This window comes from Pelodiscus sinensis, chromosome 3 (genome assembly GCF_049634645.1).
Source record: "Pelodiscus sinensis isolate JC-2024 chromosome 3, ASM4963464v1, whole genome shotgun sequence".
NCBI classification, from domain to species: domain Eukaryota; kingdom Metazoa; phylum Chordata; order Testudines; family Trionychidae; genus Pelodiscus; species Pelodiscus sinensis.
Genome location: NC_134713.1, coordinates 142,372,818 through 142,387,216, shown reverse-complemented (window position 1 = coordinate 142,387,216; position 14,399 = coordinate 142,372,818). Strand labels below are relative to the sequence as shown.

Sequence of the window (14,399 nt, the reverse complement as noted above, 5' to 3'; positions counted from 1 at the left end):
GCAGGGAGATGAACCAGAGGGTAGAACCTGTCGATCCCCTCAAGGAAGCACCTTACAACAGGACTTGAGAAAATTCTGTGGCCTGCTTCTCCTGGATGGAAGACAGAGATGGCCACCAGATGCACATGAAGCGAGGTCACCAGACCTTGCTGTTCCAGAGATAACAGATAGCCAAGTACCTGCAGCATAGCGGTAGAAAGAAGGTCCAGCTTGTGCTATAGACACCAGCATGAGAATCATTTCCATATTGCCAGGTATCTGAGTCTGATAGAAAGTTTCTGACTACTAAGGAGAACCTGCTGAACCTGTTTTGAGCAGGCCTGCTCCATGGTGTTCAACCACAGAGCTGCCGCACCTGAGGGGGAGCCAAAGCAGGTCCGGATGATGCAAGTGATCATGATTCTGCATGATGAGGTCCAGCAGTACTGGAAGTGGAATTGGCGGTTGTACTGTGAGGCTAGGCTACGTCTAGACTGTACGCCTTTTTCAACAGAGGCTTTGTCGACAGATACTGTCCACAAAGCCTTTGTTGAAAAAGAGCATCTAGATTACATTATGTGGATCAAAAAATCGATCCACTTTTTTGAAAAAGAGCATTCACACTGCCGGACGCTCTGTCGAAAAAAGAAGACATCCAGAAGTGCTTCTGGCAGGGCATGGGGGCAGCCTTTATTTCCAGGTGCTGCTACATGCCCTTGCAGAGACATGTGCTTAAAGGGATCCCCCTGAACAGCCGTTGCTCTGCTCCTGCTTCTTGCTTGCCTACCTCCTAGAGGGAAAGCAAAGCTGCTGCAGTGCGTGCTCTGGTTACCCTGCTTCCTCAGAACTTTCTCTTTTTACTGTTCAACTGTTTATAAACAAAGTAAATGTCAGTCAAAAATAAAGATTTTGTAACATAACTGAAATGTCCTTTAACTGGAGTGGTAGGGGACTGAAAAGCTGAAGGAGGGAGGGGGGCTGAAAACCTGCAGGGGGGAGGGAGCTCAAGAAGGCCGCTGTTTCCCTGATCGCAGGGTCCTGTCACTTTCCTGCAGCCTTTCATTGTCACGGCCTTGGGATCGGATGAAGCGAGAGCCAGTGCTGGCCTGGGAAGGAGGGGGGGCAGCTCTTGGGTATGTGAAGGCTCGGGAGCAGGAGGGGCTGTGGGGGAAGGGGAGGCTGGAGGAGCAGTGGGGCTGGAGGGGAAGGCAGGAAAGGGGGGTTGGAGGAGCAGGGGGGGCTGGAGGAGCAGGGGCCTGGCGTGCTGCAGAAGCGGTGCCAATGACAGGGACAAGCAAGGCGAAGACCTCCTGCATTGTGGCACAGATGGCAGTGTGCTGCTGGACCAGCTCATCCAGCAGCCTGGTGCGCCACTCAGCCTCTGCCTCCATCCTCTTGAGGTCCTGCAGGGCCACTACATGCTTCCTCAGAAGGTCTGTGTAGACCCGCCAGTGCCTGCGGGTGCTACAGGTCCAGGATGGGGGTGGGGCAGGTGTGGTGTTCCCCTGTTGGGTAGGGGGTCCGGCTGTGAAGGAAAAGAGGAGAAGACAATCAATGTCTATGTGCACACCTGCTGTCTCCAAGGGCATGCTATGGCTGTCAGGGGCTCTCCTTTGGACAGGAGACTCAGGGGTGTTACACGTGATACCACATATGAGTTGGGTAGCGGCCTGAAAGTTTCACAGGAGCCCCACAGTGGCAATGGGACTAGATGGCCCCCCACACTGCCAACCAACCCGTTTGCAGTGACCCCTCGAAGCACTCACCTGAGGTACCCTCCCCGCTTTCCATGGTCTCCTGGGGTCTGGAGGAGCAGCTCCTGAGAGAGATCCCTGCTGCCTCCTTTTCCTCCTCCTCCTCCTCCTCCTGGTGCAGCTCTCCCATCTCTCCTGCCTGGTCTTCCTCCCTAAGGGGTCAGTCCAGGATGTGGTGGGGTAACCCGGACTCCACCACATACAGTGGAGTCCAGCCAACTCCTGGTAGTAAGGGCAGCTCTCTGAGGCTGCCCTGGAGCAGGAGCTCTGGTCCTGGGCCTTGGCATATCCCTGCCGCAGCTCTTTGACCTTGGCCCTCACTTGTGCCATGGTGCGGGGGTGATGCCCTTTGGTGGTCAGTCCCTGGGCCAGGTGCTCATAGATGTCCGCATTCTTGTGGTGTGTCTGCAGGGCCTGCAGGGCTTCTTCCTGAGACCAGTGCTCCAGCAGGTTTTTTATTTCTGGCCCTGACCAGGCCAGTGCCCGCCTTTTGGTGCCCTTGGGTGGGCCCTCCTCTCTGTTCTGAGAAGGGCCAGGGGGTCCTTGAGGCTGGGACATGGCTTTTACGACTGACATGCGTGCTCTGGCTAGCTGCCAGACAGCAAGGCCTGTCTGGGTGGCTGTGCCTTTAAGAGGCTGCGGCCAGGAACCACAGGGGGGCTCTACATATAAAGGCTAGACTGTCCACCAGGGATTCTTCCTGGAGGCCTTTTTTTTCAACAGAACTGGCTCCCTGTGTCCACACACACCTTTTGTTTACAGATCTCTGTTGACAAAGGCGTTCTTCCTTGTAAAACCGGGTTTACCGCTGTTGACAAAACTGCTGCGTCCTGTCGACTTACTGTCGACAGAACACGGTGATAGTATAGACACAGGTATAGTTTTTTCGACAACAGCCCACTTTTGTCGAAAAAACCCTATAGTCTAGACACATCCTGAGTTCCACAAGTGTGGAGTACAAATGCTGATGGGCCCAGCCCTGGACTATCAGGATGATGTGTATCTTTTGTCCCTGAGGAGCTTGAGAACCAACGGGAATGAGGGGAAAGCAGGAAGCATGACGGACGGAGCAGGATCTAGTGCTGGGTGGGGGGCAGTTAACTGTCGCCTCTGGGGCCCTTGGTTTTGAAGGGACTGAAGGGGGCCCTGCTGGGATTGAGCCCTGAGCTTTGTAGTACACCCACAAGGTCCAGAACTGCCATTGGGGTGGTCACTGTGGGATAGGATGCTTCCTCAGAGGAAGACTAACAAGTATGAACCAGTCTGGCATTAACGAGCCCCTGCTCTAGAACGATGTCAGCGAGCCCAAATGAGAAGGCCATGGTGGCACTGATTCAGTAGCGAAGGAGGGAATGCTCGATGAAAAACACTTAGTGTCATGCATCAAAAAGTGGACCATCCTCACAACTATGATTGACTTGAACCCGGAGTGTTGAAGTGTGTTGAGATAGGAATCAGTGCCAGGATCAAGACTGAGACCTATGCTGAGATCAGGCCTGGGACCGGTGGCAAGAATGGGATTGCTGACAGAAGTGAGATCGGGAATGGTGCCTAAGTGGCAATGGCCAGTGCCAAGAAAGCTCTACATGCACCGAGAAATGGTGCTGGGAATACTCTGAATGCTGGCGCTGGTCTGAAGAGGCACGGTCCAAGGAATGGCACAAGGGAGAGGTATAGCACTGCAATGAGCTCCCAACAGGACAGCAGCAGCGAGAAGAGTTGGAGCTGGAACTGCATCACTCCCACGGTGCTGGTCTCTATGGAAAAGGTTGGAGCATCAAGACCATGTGTCAGCAGACGGTCAGGGCAGTGTGTGTGTGTGTGTGTGTATTTCCGAGAAAAGGTTTAACGTCCGTGTCTTTACTGCTAGGACCAGGGTCCCGTCGCAGAGAGTAGCCAGCAGGCCAACAGACGCCCCAGCAGCTACACCATGCTGAACCAGACTGGGACCAGGTCATCACAGAAGCTCTCAAGCAGGAATGGCTCCAAGGCTACGTCTACACTGGCATGATTTTCCGGAAATGCTTTTAACGGAAAAGTTTTCCGTTAAAAGCATTTTCGGAAAAGCACTTTTTCCGGAAAAGTGTCCGTGGCCAATCTAGACGCGCTTTTCCGCAAAAAAGCCCCGATCGTCATTTTCGCGATCGGGGCTTTTTTGCGGAAAACACTACTGTGCTGTCTACACTGGCCCTTTTCTGGAACAGTTTTCCGGAAAAAGACTTTTGCCCGAACAGGAGCAGCATAGTTTTTCCGGAAAAGCACTGATGATTTTACATTAGATCGTCAGTGCTTTTCCGAAAATTCAAGCGACCAGTGTAGACAGCTGGCAAGTTTTTCCGGAAAAGCGGCTGATTTTCCAGAATAACTTGCCAGTGTAGACACAGCCCCCGAGAACCAGTAAGGAAGATGCCACAAGTCAGACCTGTGCCACAAGTTGGACCAGTGGTGCCGAGTCTCTGAGCAGCACCATGACTCCAAGCAGCACCGGGGAATCTGAGACAGCAGACCTGAGCATGGCAGGCTTGTCCCATGAGGTCTGGCTTGGAGCCAGGGGTCTACCTAGAGGAGGAGGAGATTGGATCACTTTGATAAAGCCCTGAGCAGCCTCAAAGGTGTTTGGCATGGAGGACGGGTCAACAGGCACTGCCTCCATCCTAGGACAGTCCAGGACTATATTACTTGCATGAGCAGAGTCCAGTGCTTTGGTGCTGTGCAGTCCTTCGATACCCATAAACGTTGAAGGAGATGGTCTCAGAGTCATTGACAGTGCCACCAGCATAAATTTGGTTGCCTTGGACAACCGCACCAGGGAGAAAGAGTGATGTCATGCTTGGCCCTTCAGGGACTTTGCACATCAGGAGTTCTTCTTTGGTGCCAATTCCTGTGGACCGAAGCACTCGGTACTGGGTCTGGATGATGTGAAGCCACGCTATATTTCATGACAAGCTGACTTACACAACTGTCCCGCTCCCTTCCAGTATCAGGCACCAAAGGCATGAGTTGTAGTGGTCACTCACCATGGGTTTCAAACAAGAACTGCACTGCTAAAAGCCGTTCGGCTTTGGCATGCCCCAAATCCTGAAGGGACACAGGAGAGAAGGGAAGGTCCTTTTGGTCCCACTGCTAAGACTTTTCTGGCTATTGACTGTTGTTAAACAATCTATGCTAAGGATGAATGGCATTTTGCAAATCAAGAGAGCCAAAGTTCCAACAGTCACCACAGGCAGCAAGAAAGAACTGAGGAGTGGTTAGGTCAACAGGGTCATATACAGGGTTTCTCACCAGCGCCACTCCAGGGGGCTCCACAGCTGACCAGAAGGGTAGCAGCTAGGGAAAGCTTTCCGACAATTGTGCATGTGGCATGCATACACCTAATTGGAATACATATGAGCAACCACTAGAAGAACAACAAAACTTATTTAAGTACCCAAGCAACTCTGGGTAAATACTCAAGTGAGCAAGATGCAAAAACTAGAATGTGACTAAAATATTGGTCAAACAATAAATCCTAGCAAAATTTGTTGAGATTATCATTAAACTAAGAACTAGAAGAATGCTAAAAATATATTTGAAAGCCCCTACATCAGAGGTCTCCAACCTTTTTAAGCACAAAATCAGTTTTTGAATTAAGTGCAATCTAAGATCTACCTCAGACCCAAATACCTTGACCCCACCTCTTTTGTGCCCCTTCTCTGAGGCCCCACCCCTACTCACTCCATCCTCCCTCCCTCTTCCACTCTCCCTCCTTTTCACCAGACTGGGGAAGAGGGTTGGGGTACAGGCTCTGGTCTTGGATTAAGGGATTTAGAGTGTGAGAGGGGCTCTCAGTTGAGCCTGGGGCAAGCAGTTGAGGTGCCAGAGGAGATTGTAGGTGCAGGCTCTAGGAGGGCATTTGGATGCAGGAGTCCTCGGAGCTAGGGCAGGGGTGGGTGCAGGAGGGGGTTCATGACTGGGGCGGGGTTTTGGGATGTGGGCACCAGCTGGACACTGCTTACCTCCGGTGAATCCTGGGTGGTGGTGCAGTGGAGCTAAGGCAGGCTCAACCCTGCCCTGGCCCTGGACCACTCCCAAAAGCAGCCAACAAACTCCATCCCAAGTCTTGTTGTGCCCCCTCTCTGCTCTGTGGAGAAAGGATACAGAGTGGGAGGGGGGCACCTAGACATCAGTACCCTCCTCTCTCTCCCCTGCCCTTCACAGAAAGCAGAGGCTCCTGAGGGGACAGCTCTAAGGCAAAGGGCAGGAGATGTGCAACAGTCTGGGTGGAATGGCAGCTGAAGTGTTGGGCTTGATAGCCTCTTGGCCAAACCTATCAAAGGCTCCAAGATCTACCAGTAGATCCCAATCAACTGGTTGGTGACCACTGCCCTAGATAAATACTGGTTTTCCAAGTTTGTACAGTCCATAAAGACACAAATACATTATACTAAACTAGCTCCTTCACTTTTAAATTAATGCTATTACTTAAAATGCTTTGTAAGCATAGATGTCATTACCTTTGAAGTAGCTGGAGTGAATGTTGTGAAGACAAAATTCTTCCAAAACAAGTATTCATAAATGTCTGTATCTGCACCTAAGACAAACATGAGTGTTTTCAGCTATATTACATTTTATGGGCCTAATTAACGACTAAAAATTTATATAAGTATGTATTAATTTATTATAGTTTCCTATCTCTTATGTATATATTTTTGCATGTTCAACACAGACATAATTTGCTCTGAATATTTTTCTTAGTATTTTTATAGCAAAATTTGTAACAACAGTTACTCTAAAGGTGATCTATTAAAAATAGATCCCAGCTCATGAGCCCATGCTCCTAATCTGCAATTGGAAATGCAACATAGGTCTTCTGAACCTAAGAGTTCAGATCCTGAAGATAGTTAAGGCTCCAGGGCTACAAAGCCAAATCCAAGTTTATTACTAATAACAACACCAAAAACAGACACAACCCATACTTTCAAACTGAGCTCTCTTATTAGGTCCATTACTGTAGTCTTACCTATGTCAAAACTGGTAAATTTTAGGGATGTTAACTGGCTTGCCAGTTAACTTCACGATGGCCAGCAGGCCAGGTAGCAGGAGCCCAGCCATGACGGGACACCACGGTCACAGCAGGGCCAGCAGAAGGAGCCCACAGTAATGGCCACAGTTGGGCCAGGCAGTGGGTCAGGCAGTGAGAATAGCTTAAAACAGTTAACCTGTTAAGCACTATCATTTAAAAGGTTAACTTTTTAAACATCCCTAGTAACTTTACTATATATCGTGGGGTGGTATCCAACTCGCTCTGATTTTAAAGAGATGGTACCTTTTCAAAAAAGGTAATTCTGTGAGCTAGAATTCTAAAGACATTAAACCCTCCTAAAATGAGCAAAAGCAACATAATCTGTTGTGACAAGCAATAAACCCAGGCTAGGACATGTAGGGACACGCCCAGCTAAGTTGCATGAATGCTCTCTAAACCACACATGAACCATAGAGAGAGAGAGACAGCAGCAAACCCCCAATCCTTGCACCCCCAAATTATACCAATTTACACAGATCAAGACCCTTTCTTGAACAATGCAAGCTCATTAATTAGTTCACCTCTTCATCAAAAGATAGTGAGTATGCACCAAAAGATAGTGAGCAGATTCCACAAGCACTTTAAACAAACTCACTAGTGAGGATAAAATATTAAAATAAGCTTATTAGCAATAGAAAGATAGATTTAAATTATTGAAAGTAGTAGGCATGCAAACATTACTCAACTTGAACAGTAACTGGAGTTCTTCAAGATAAGTGTCCCTGTGGGTGCTCCACACTTGGTCTTGATGGCATCTGGGCCCCTGAATAAGAGATTTTGAAGCAGTCTGGAACAAGCCGCACGTATGCGCAATGCTGCCACCAAAAGCTGTGATGGTTAGAACATCATGTGTGTGGGCTGAGCCCTCCAGTTCCTTCTCTATGTCTGAATGTCAGAGGCCCCCATCTCCAAAGCAGATGGGAGGAGTGTGGGTTGTGGAGCACTCATCTTGAAGAACTCCAGCTGCTGCACAAGATGACTAATCTTTGCTTCATCATCGTGAGATGTCTCCCCTTATGGTGGTGGGGCAAAAGAGCAGTTTCCCCTTAAGGTGGTGCGGCTTTACAGTACATCAGAACACTGAGGAGAGTACTGCTTTACCCAAAGAAGTGTGAGTTCTGAGACCATAAGCAAGTACAAGATAGGCAAAAGGAAGTAGGACACCCTGTGCAGTAACAACTGGTCTTTGAGTGTGTGTCCTCTGTTGGTGACGGGTGGTCCCTGGATCTGCAGTTTGGAGTTTTACTTAGCAGTTGACAGTTGGGCTGCTCATGCACAGAAGGCATCTCGTACCACTGACAGTTTGGCGCCTCACACGGCAGCCTAACTTCCCCCCTTCAGCTTCTCATCTATGCACAAGTTAGTAAACAAACTCTGAGTAAAGGGGAGGAAGGGAGGGTCGTGTAGCTCCCACAGGGACACACACCTCAAAGAACAGTTGTTACTGCTTAGTGTAACTTTCTTTTCTTCATTGGGTGATGTCCCTGTGGGTGCTCCACTGTTGGTGACTACAGAGCAGTGCCCTGTGAGGAAGGTGGGGCTCAAAGTTACTTCTGAGTGGTGGAAGATAATACTGCTATAGCCACAGTTGCATCAGCCACTATTTGAGGCATAATAGCATAATGCTGGGTAAATGAATGGTCTAACGACCATGTGGCCACCTTGTATGTGTCCTTCAGGGGAACATTGTTCAGGAAGGTGGTTGATGTTGCAGCAGCACGAGTAGAATGTGCTCTGGGTGGTGCTGGTAGATGTTTATTCCGAAAAGAGTAACACTGTAGTATACAGGCTACTATTGACTTACGGTATGTCTAAACTACAAAGTTAATTTGAACTAACGGATGTTAGTTCCAATTAAGTTTGATAGGCGCTACACTAGCGCTCCGCTAGTTCGAACTTAATTCGAACTAGCGGAGCGCTTAGTTCGAACTAGGTAAACCTCGTTCCACGAGGAATAAGCCTAGTTGGAACTTACTAGTTCGAATTAAGGGGTGTGTAGTCCCTTAATTCGAACTAGTGGGAGGCTAGCCCTCCCCAGGTTTCCCTGGTGGCCACTCTGGTCAACACCAGGGAAACTCTATTGCCCCCCTCCCAGCCCCGGACTCCTTAAAGGGGCACGGGCTAGCTACGGTGCCCGTGCCAGGAGCAAGCCTGCCAGCACCCAGCCAGCAGACCCTGCACCTGGCATGGCTCGAGCCAGCCACCCGATGCCCCCCAGCCCTCCTCCTCTTCCCGGGACCAGGCTGGCGGCTCCCGGGAGCTTGCCCGGGACCGCAAGAGGCGGGCACCCGCCTGGGCTAGTGCAGACATCATGGACCTCGTCCTTGATCTCCGCACTAGGCACAGGAAAGTGGCCGGCTAGGGCAGGAGAGCTGCCAGCCTGGCCACCCAGGAGCAGGTGTGCAAGAGAATCAAGGGGGTCCATTGAGACCCCCGATCTTGAGCCCTGAGCTTAGAATGGCCATACTGGGTCAGACCAAAGGTCCATCTAGCCCAGTAGCCTGTCTGCCGACAGCGGCCAACCCTAGGGACCCTGGAGGGGATGGACCAAAGACAGTGACCAAGCCATTTGTCTCGTGCCATCCCTCTCCAGCCTTCCACCACCTTCAGGCAGGGACACCACTCCTACCCCCTGGCTAATACCACTCCATGGACCCAACCTCCATCACTTTATCTCACTTCTCTTTAAACTCTGTTCTAGTTCTAACCTTCACAGCCTCCTGCAGCAAAGAGTTCCACAGGTTGACTCTTTGCTTTGTGAAGAACAACTTTCTGTTATTAGTTTGAAGCCTGCTACCCATTCCTTTCCTTTGGTGTCCTCTAGTCCTTCTATTATGGGAACTAATGAAGAACTTTTCTAGATGCACCCTCTCCACTCCACTCATGCTTTTATAAACCTCTATCATATCCCCCCTCCATCTCCTCTTTTCTAAGCTGAAAAGTCCCAGGGTATGTCTACACTACCCTCCTAGTTCGAACTAGGAGGGTAATGTAGGCATACCGCACTTGCAAATGAAGCCCGGGATTTGAATTTCCCAGGCTTCATTTGCATAAGCGGTGAGCCGCCATTTTTAAAACCCCGCTGGTTCGAACCCCGTGCAGCGCGGCTACACGGGGCTCGAACTAAGTAGTTCGGACTAGGCTTCCTATTCCGAACTACCGGTACACCTCGTGGAATAGGAAGCTTAGTCCGAACTACCTAGTTCGAGCCCCGTGTAGCCGCGCTGCACGGGGTTCAAACCAGCAGAGTTTTAAAAATGGCGGCTCCCCCCTTATGCAAATGAAGCCCAGGAAATTCAAATCCCGGGCTTCATTTGCAAGTGCGGTATGCCTACATTACCCCGCTAGTTCGAACTAGCGGGGTAGTGTAGACATACCCCCAGTCTGTTTAGCCTCTCTTCATATGGGACCTGTTCCAAACCCCTCATCATTGTAGTTTCCCTCCCCTCTCCCACCTCCTTTTCCCAGTCTCCCCTAGTTTTGTTCAATAAAGAGAGATTCTATTTTTGAACACAATTGTCCTTTATTTTGTACATCAGGAAGGGGGGCTAGGGAGGGGTAAGTGGAAGGAGGTGAGGGAGGAATGGGGTACGAGCTCCCGATGGGGAGGACTGGGGTGGCTCTGTGGACTTCGGGGGGTGGAACCTCTCCTGCAGCCCCCCAATTGCCCCCTCTCCCCAGATGGCAGCCTGTGGCAAGTGCAGCCGGTCTGATGGCCGAGTGCTGTGATGTGCCCAGTGTGGGTACTCCGGGCAATCCAAGCCAGGACTTCTTTGCAAGCGGGGCACCCCTGAGAACTGTCGGTCCGGGGTGGGGGTCGGGTCCCTTTAAGCACAGCCCTTGGCTAGCCTGAGACAGCAGCTCCACGCTCTAAGTCCTCATCTGATGCCCTGCCGGCACTGCTTCCGGCCATCCTTAACCCTGGTTCAGGGTCCACTCTGTGTGGACATGCTAGTTCGAATTAGCAAAACGCTAATTCGAACTAGTTTTTTAGTCTGGATGCGTTAGTTCGAATTAGCTTAGTTCGAATTAGCGCTGTAGTGTAGACATTCCCTTAGAGATGCGCTGTGCTGAAATCGGAGTGTCCTTAGAGTGGTTTGCAAGGGACAAGAAAAGAAGTGGAGATTTACAGAATTGTTGTGTCCTGTCAATGTAAAAGGCTAGAGCCCGTTGAATGTCCAAATTGTGAAGGATAGTGTCTCTGTGGGATGCGTGACGTTTCGGGTAGAATGTAGGTAGGAGTATAGGTTCATTGATATGGAAGGGCACAAACGATGGGTACGGCCTTAGAGTGACTTTGTCCTTATTGAATATAGTATATGGTGGGACAGCCATGAACGCCCCTATCTCAATAACCCTTCTCACAGAGGTGATGGCCACTAGGAACAGCACCTTCATGGTCAGGAGCGGAAGGGGGGGGGCTCATAAGGCAATCTAGAACTAAGTTGAGCTCCCAAGAAGGTGCTGGAGTTCCTGAAGGGAGATAGAGGTTGTGGAGGCCTTTGAAGAATCTCCTCGTGATTGGGTGGGCAAACACAGATGCCCAGTTGATGTGTTCATGGAATGCCATGATTGCTGCCAAATGCACCTTGATAGATGAAATTAATAGGCGTTCACTCTTGAGACAGTGCAGATAGTCCTGGATTAGATGGAGAGGGGCTACACCGGGATAAGCTTGTGTCCATTGGCATCAGGCTGTGAACCGTGTTCTAAACATTGGGATTCAGCCTTCTGAAACCATAGAAAAGCCAGGCATGGAGGTGCAGTGTGCTGTTGTTGGGGATGAAGTATTTTGCCCCCATTCTGAGACAGAAGGTCGCTTTGGGATGGCAGTGGGATAGGTGGCTCAGCTTCCATGCGCTGAAGGTATGGGAACCAAGTCTGTCTGGACCATGATGGGGCTATCAAGATGATTTGAGCCATGTCTGATCAAACTTTGCACAGGATCCTGGGGATCAGTGGGACTGGGGGGAATGCGTAGTGCAGAGGTTTGTTCCATCTGATTAGGAACACATTGCCCATGGATTCCTCACCCAGTCCCATCCGAGAACAAAAACGGCAACACTTCAAATTGTCCCTGGTTGCAAAAAGATCTATTACTGGGTAGCCCCTTGTGCAGAAGACAGACTTCATAACCTTGGGGTGTACAGTAGACTTCCAATAATCCGGCATCTTTGGGACCTAGGTGGTGCTGGATTATCAGATATGCTGGAGTATCGGGAGGTACTCTGGCGGGGGGCTGTGACGGGTCTGCCGGGAGCCGCACTGCATCTGGGGGGTGGGCAAGGAACGGCGTGGCAAGGGGCGAACCCTGTGCCATTTTGCAGGAAGGCGGAGGAAGCCCTGCGCCGCTGCCGAGAGTCTCTGACCGGCTGGTTGCGCAGCGCCGCCCCTCACCCCCCTGCTCGATGCCTGGCAGCACCCCAGCTACTCTGCTCTGAGAGCAGCTTGTAGAGATGTTCATGATATTGTGTGGCCTTCCTCAATAACCGCCTTGAATTGTTGCTTCTTGGCTTCAGGTATGTCCTCAATAAAGGTGTTGAACTTTAAGTAGTTGTTAAAATCATATTTACTAAGGACTGTGGCATAATTGGCAACTCTGAACTGCAACATGGATGAAGAATAGACTTTCCTACCAAGCAAATCCAGTCTTTTGCTATCTTTATCAGCTAGGGTGTACCAAGGCTAATGCAGCTTGTTCCTCTGATAGGTATTGTCTCCCACTAGAGAATTTGGGGGTAGGTGGTTGAAGAGGAATTCCAAACCTTTTGGGGGAATGCAGTATTTCCTATCCGCCCTCTTACAGGTTCGGGGGATACTGGCTGGGGTCTGCAAGAAGTTTTGGCAGGCTCCATGATAGCTGGCTTAATAAACAAAGAAATCTTGGCCAATGGCATGGCCTGGTGATATTGGTGAGCTCAATCTGTGTCTCCTGCACCTCCTCAATAGAAATAGCTACAACCTCTTAAAGAGATCCTGAAAGGGAGTAAAGTCATCAGCTGTGGTTAGAGGCAATGGCATGACTGCCTCATCAGCGGAAGTACTCTGTGTGACAGGTGTAGTGTCTTATAGGGAAGGACCCCAGTCTTTGGCTGTAAGCAGCCCAGATTCTCAGCAATTCACCCTGGTCTGACCCTCTTAGCGGTGCCCAGACCAACCTGTAATAGTACACTGGGTCAGACCATGTAGCCGAGTATCCTGTCTTTCAAAACGCCATATGTCCAAGAGGGACTGAACAGAATAGGTCATCATCAAGTGACCCCTCTCCTATCATCCATTTCCAACTACTGACACCATTCCTACACATCTTGGCTAGTAAGAATTGATGGACCTAACCACCATAAATTTATCAAGTTCTTTTTGAAACTTGATAAAGTCCTGGTCTTCATAATATCCTCTGGCAAGGAGTTCCACAGGTTGACTGTGTGCTGCATGAAGAAAAACTTCATTTTCATAGATTCGTAGACTCATAGACTCCTAGGACTGGAAGAGACCTCACAACATAATCGAGTCTAGTCCCCTGCCCAAAGCAGGACCAATCCCAACTAAATCATCTCAGCTAGGGTTTTGTAAAGCTGGGACTAAAAAACCTCTAGGGATGGTGATTCCACCACCTCTCTAGGTAACCCATTGCAGTACTTCACCACCCTCCTACTGAAATAGTTTTTCCTAATATCCAACCTAGACCTCCTGCATTGTAACTTGAGACCATTGCTCCTTGTTCTGCCATCCATCAACATTGAGAACAGCCTCTCTCCATCCTCTTTGAAACCTCCTTTCAGGAAGTTGAAGGCTGATATCAAATCCCCCCTTACTCTTCTCTTCTGAAGACTAAATAAGCCCAAATCCTTCAGCCTCTCCTTGTAGGTCATGTGTTCCAGCCCCCTAAACATTTTCGTTGCCCTCCACTGGATTCTCTCCAATGCGTCCACATCCTTTTATAGTGGGGGGCCCTGAAGTATACGCAATACTCCAGATGTGGCCTCACCAGTGCCAAATAAAGGGGAATAATCACTTCTCTATATCTGCCAGCAATGCTCCTCCTAATGTACCCTAATATGCCATTAGCTTTCTTGGCTACCAGGGCACACTGTTGACTCATGTCCAGCTTCTCATCCACTGTAATCACCAGGTCCTTTTCTGCAGAACTGCTACTTAGCCAGTCAGTACCCATCCTGTGACAATGCTGGGATTCTTCTGTCCCAAGTGCAGGACTCTGCACTTGTCCTTGTTGAACCTCATCAGATTTCTTTTGGCCCAATCCTCTAATTTGTTTAGGTCAGTCTGGACCCTATCCCTGCCCTCCAATGTATCTACATCTCCCCCTAGCTTAGTGTCATCCACAAACTTGGTGAGGGTGCAATCCATCTCCCCATCCAGGTCATTAATAAAGAATTTGAACAAAACCAACCCTAGAACAGATCTTTGGGGCACTCCACTTGAAAATGACTACCTCCCAGAGATCGAGCCGTTGATCACAACTGTTGGGCCTGACAATCTAGCCAGCTTTCTATCCACTGTACAGTTCATTTATCCAATTCATACTTCCTTAATTTTTGTTTTAAACCTGCTGTCTCTTAATTTCATGTGGTGACCCCTAGTTC

At 49.7% G+C, this 14,399-nt stretch overlaps 1 protein-coding gene across 3 annotated transcripts in view; it reads right to left on the bottom strand.

Annotated features, from left to right (window-relative positions):
- Positions 1 to 14,399, bottom strand: part of DNAH8 (dynein axonemal heavy chain 8) — a 615,913-nt gene that overhangs the window by 491,822 nt on the left and 109,692 nt on the right. For all 3 annotated transcript variants that reach the window (XM_075925079.1, XM_025186355.2, XM_025186358.2), the window contains one exon: positions 6,227 to 6,303. In XM_075925079.1, coding sequence (XP_075781194.1) covers positions 6,227 to 6,303 — 77 coding nt within the window. The remainder of the gene's footprint in view (positions 1 to 6,226; positions 6,304 to 14,399) is intronic.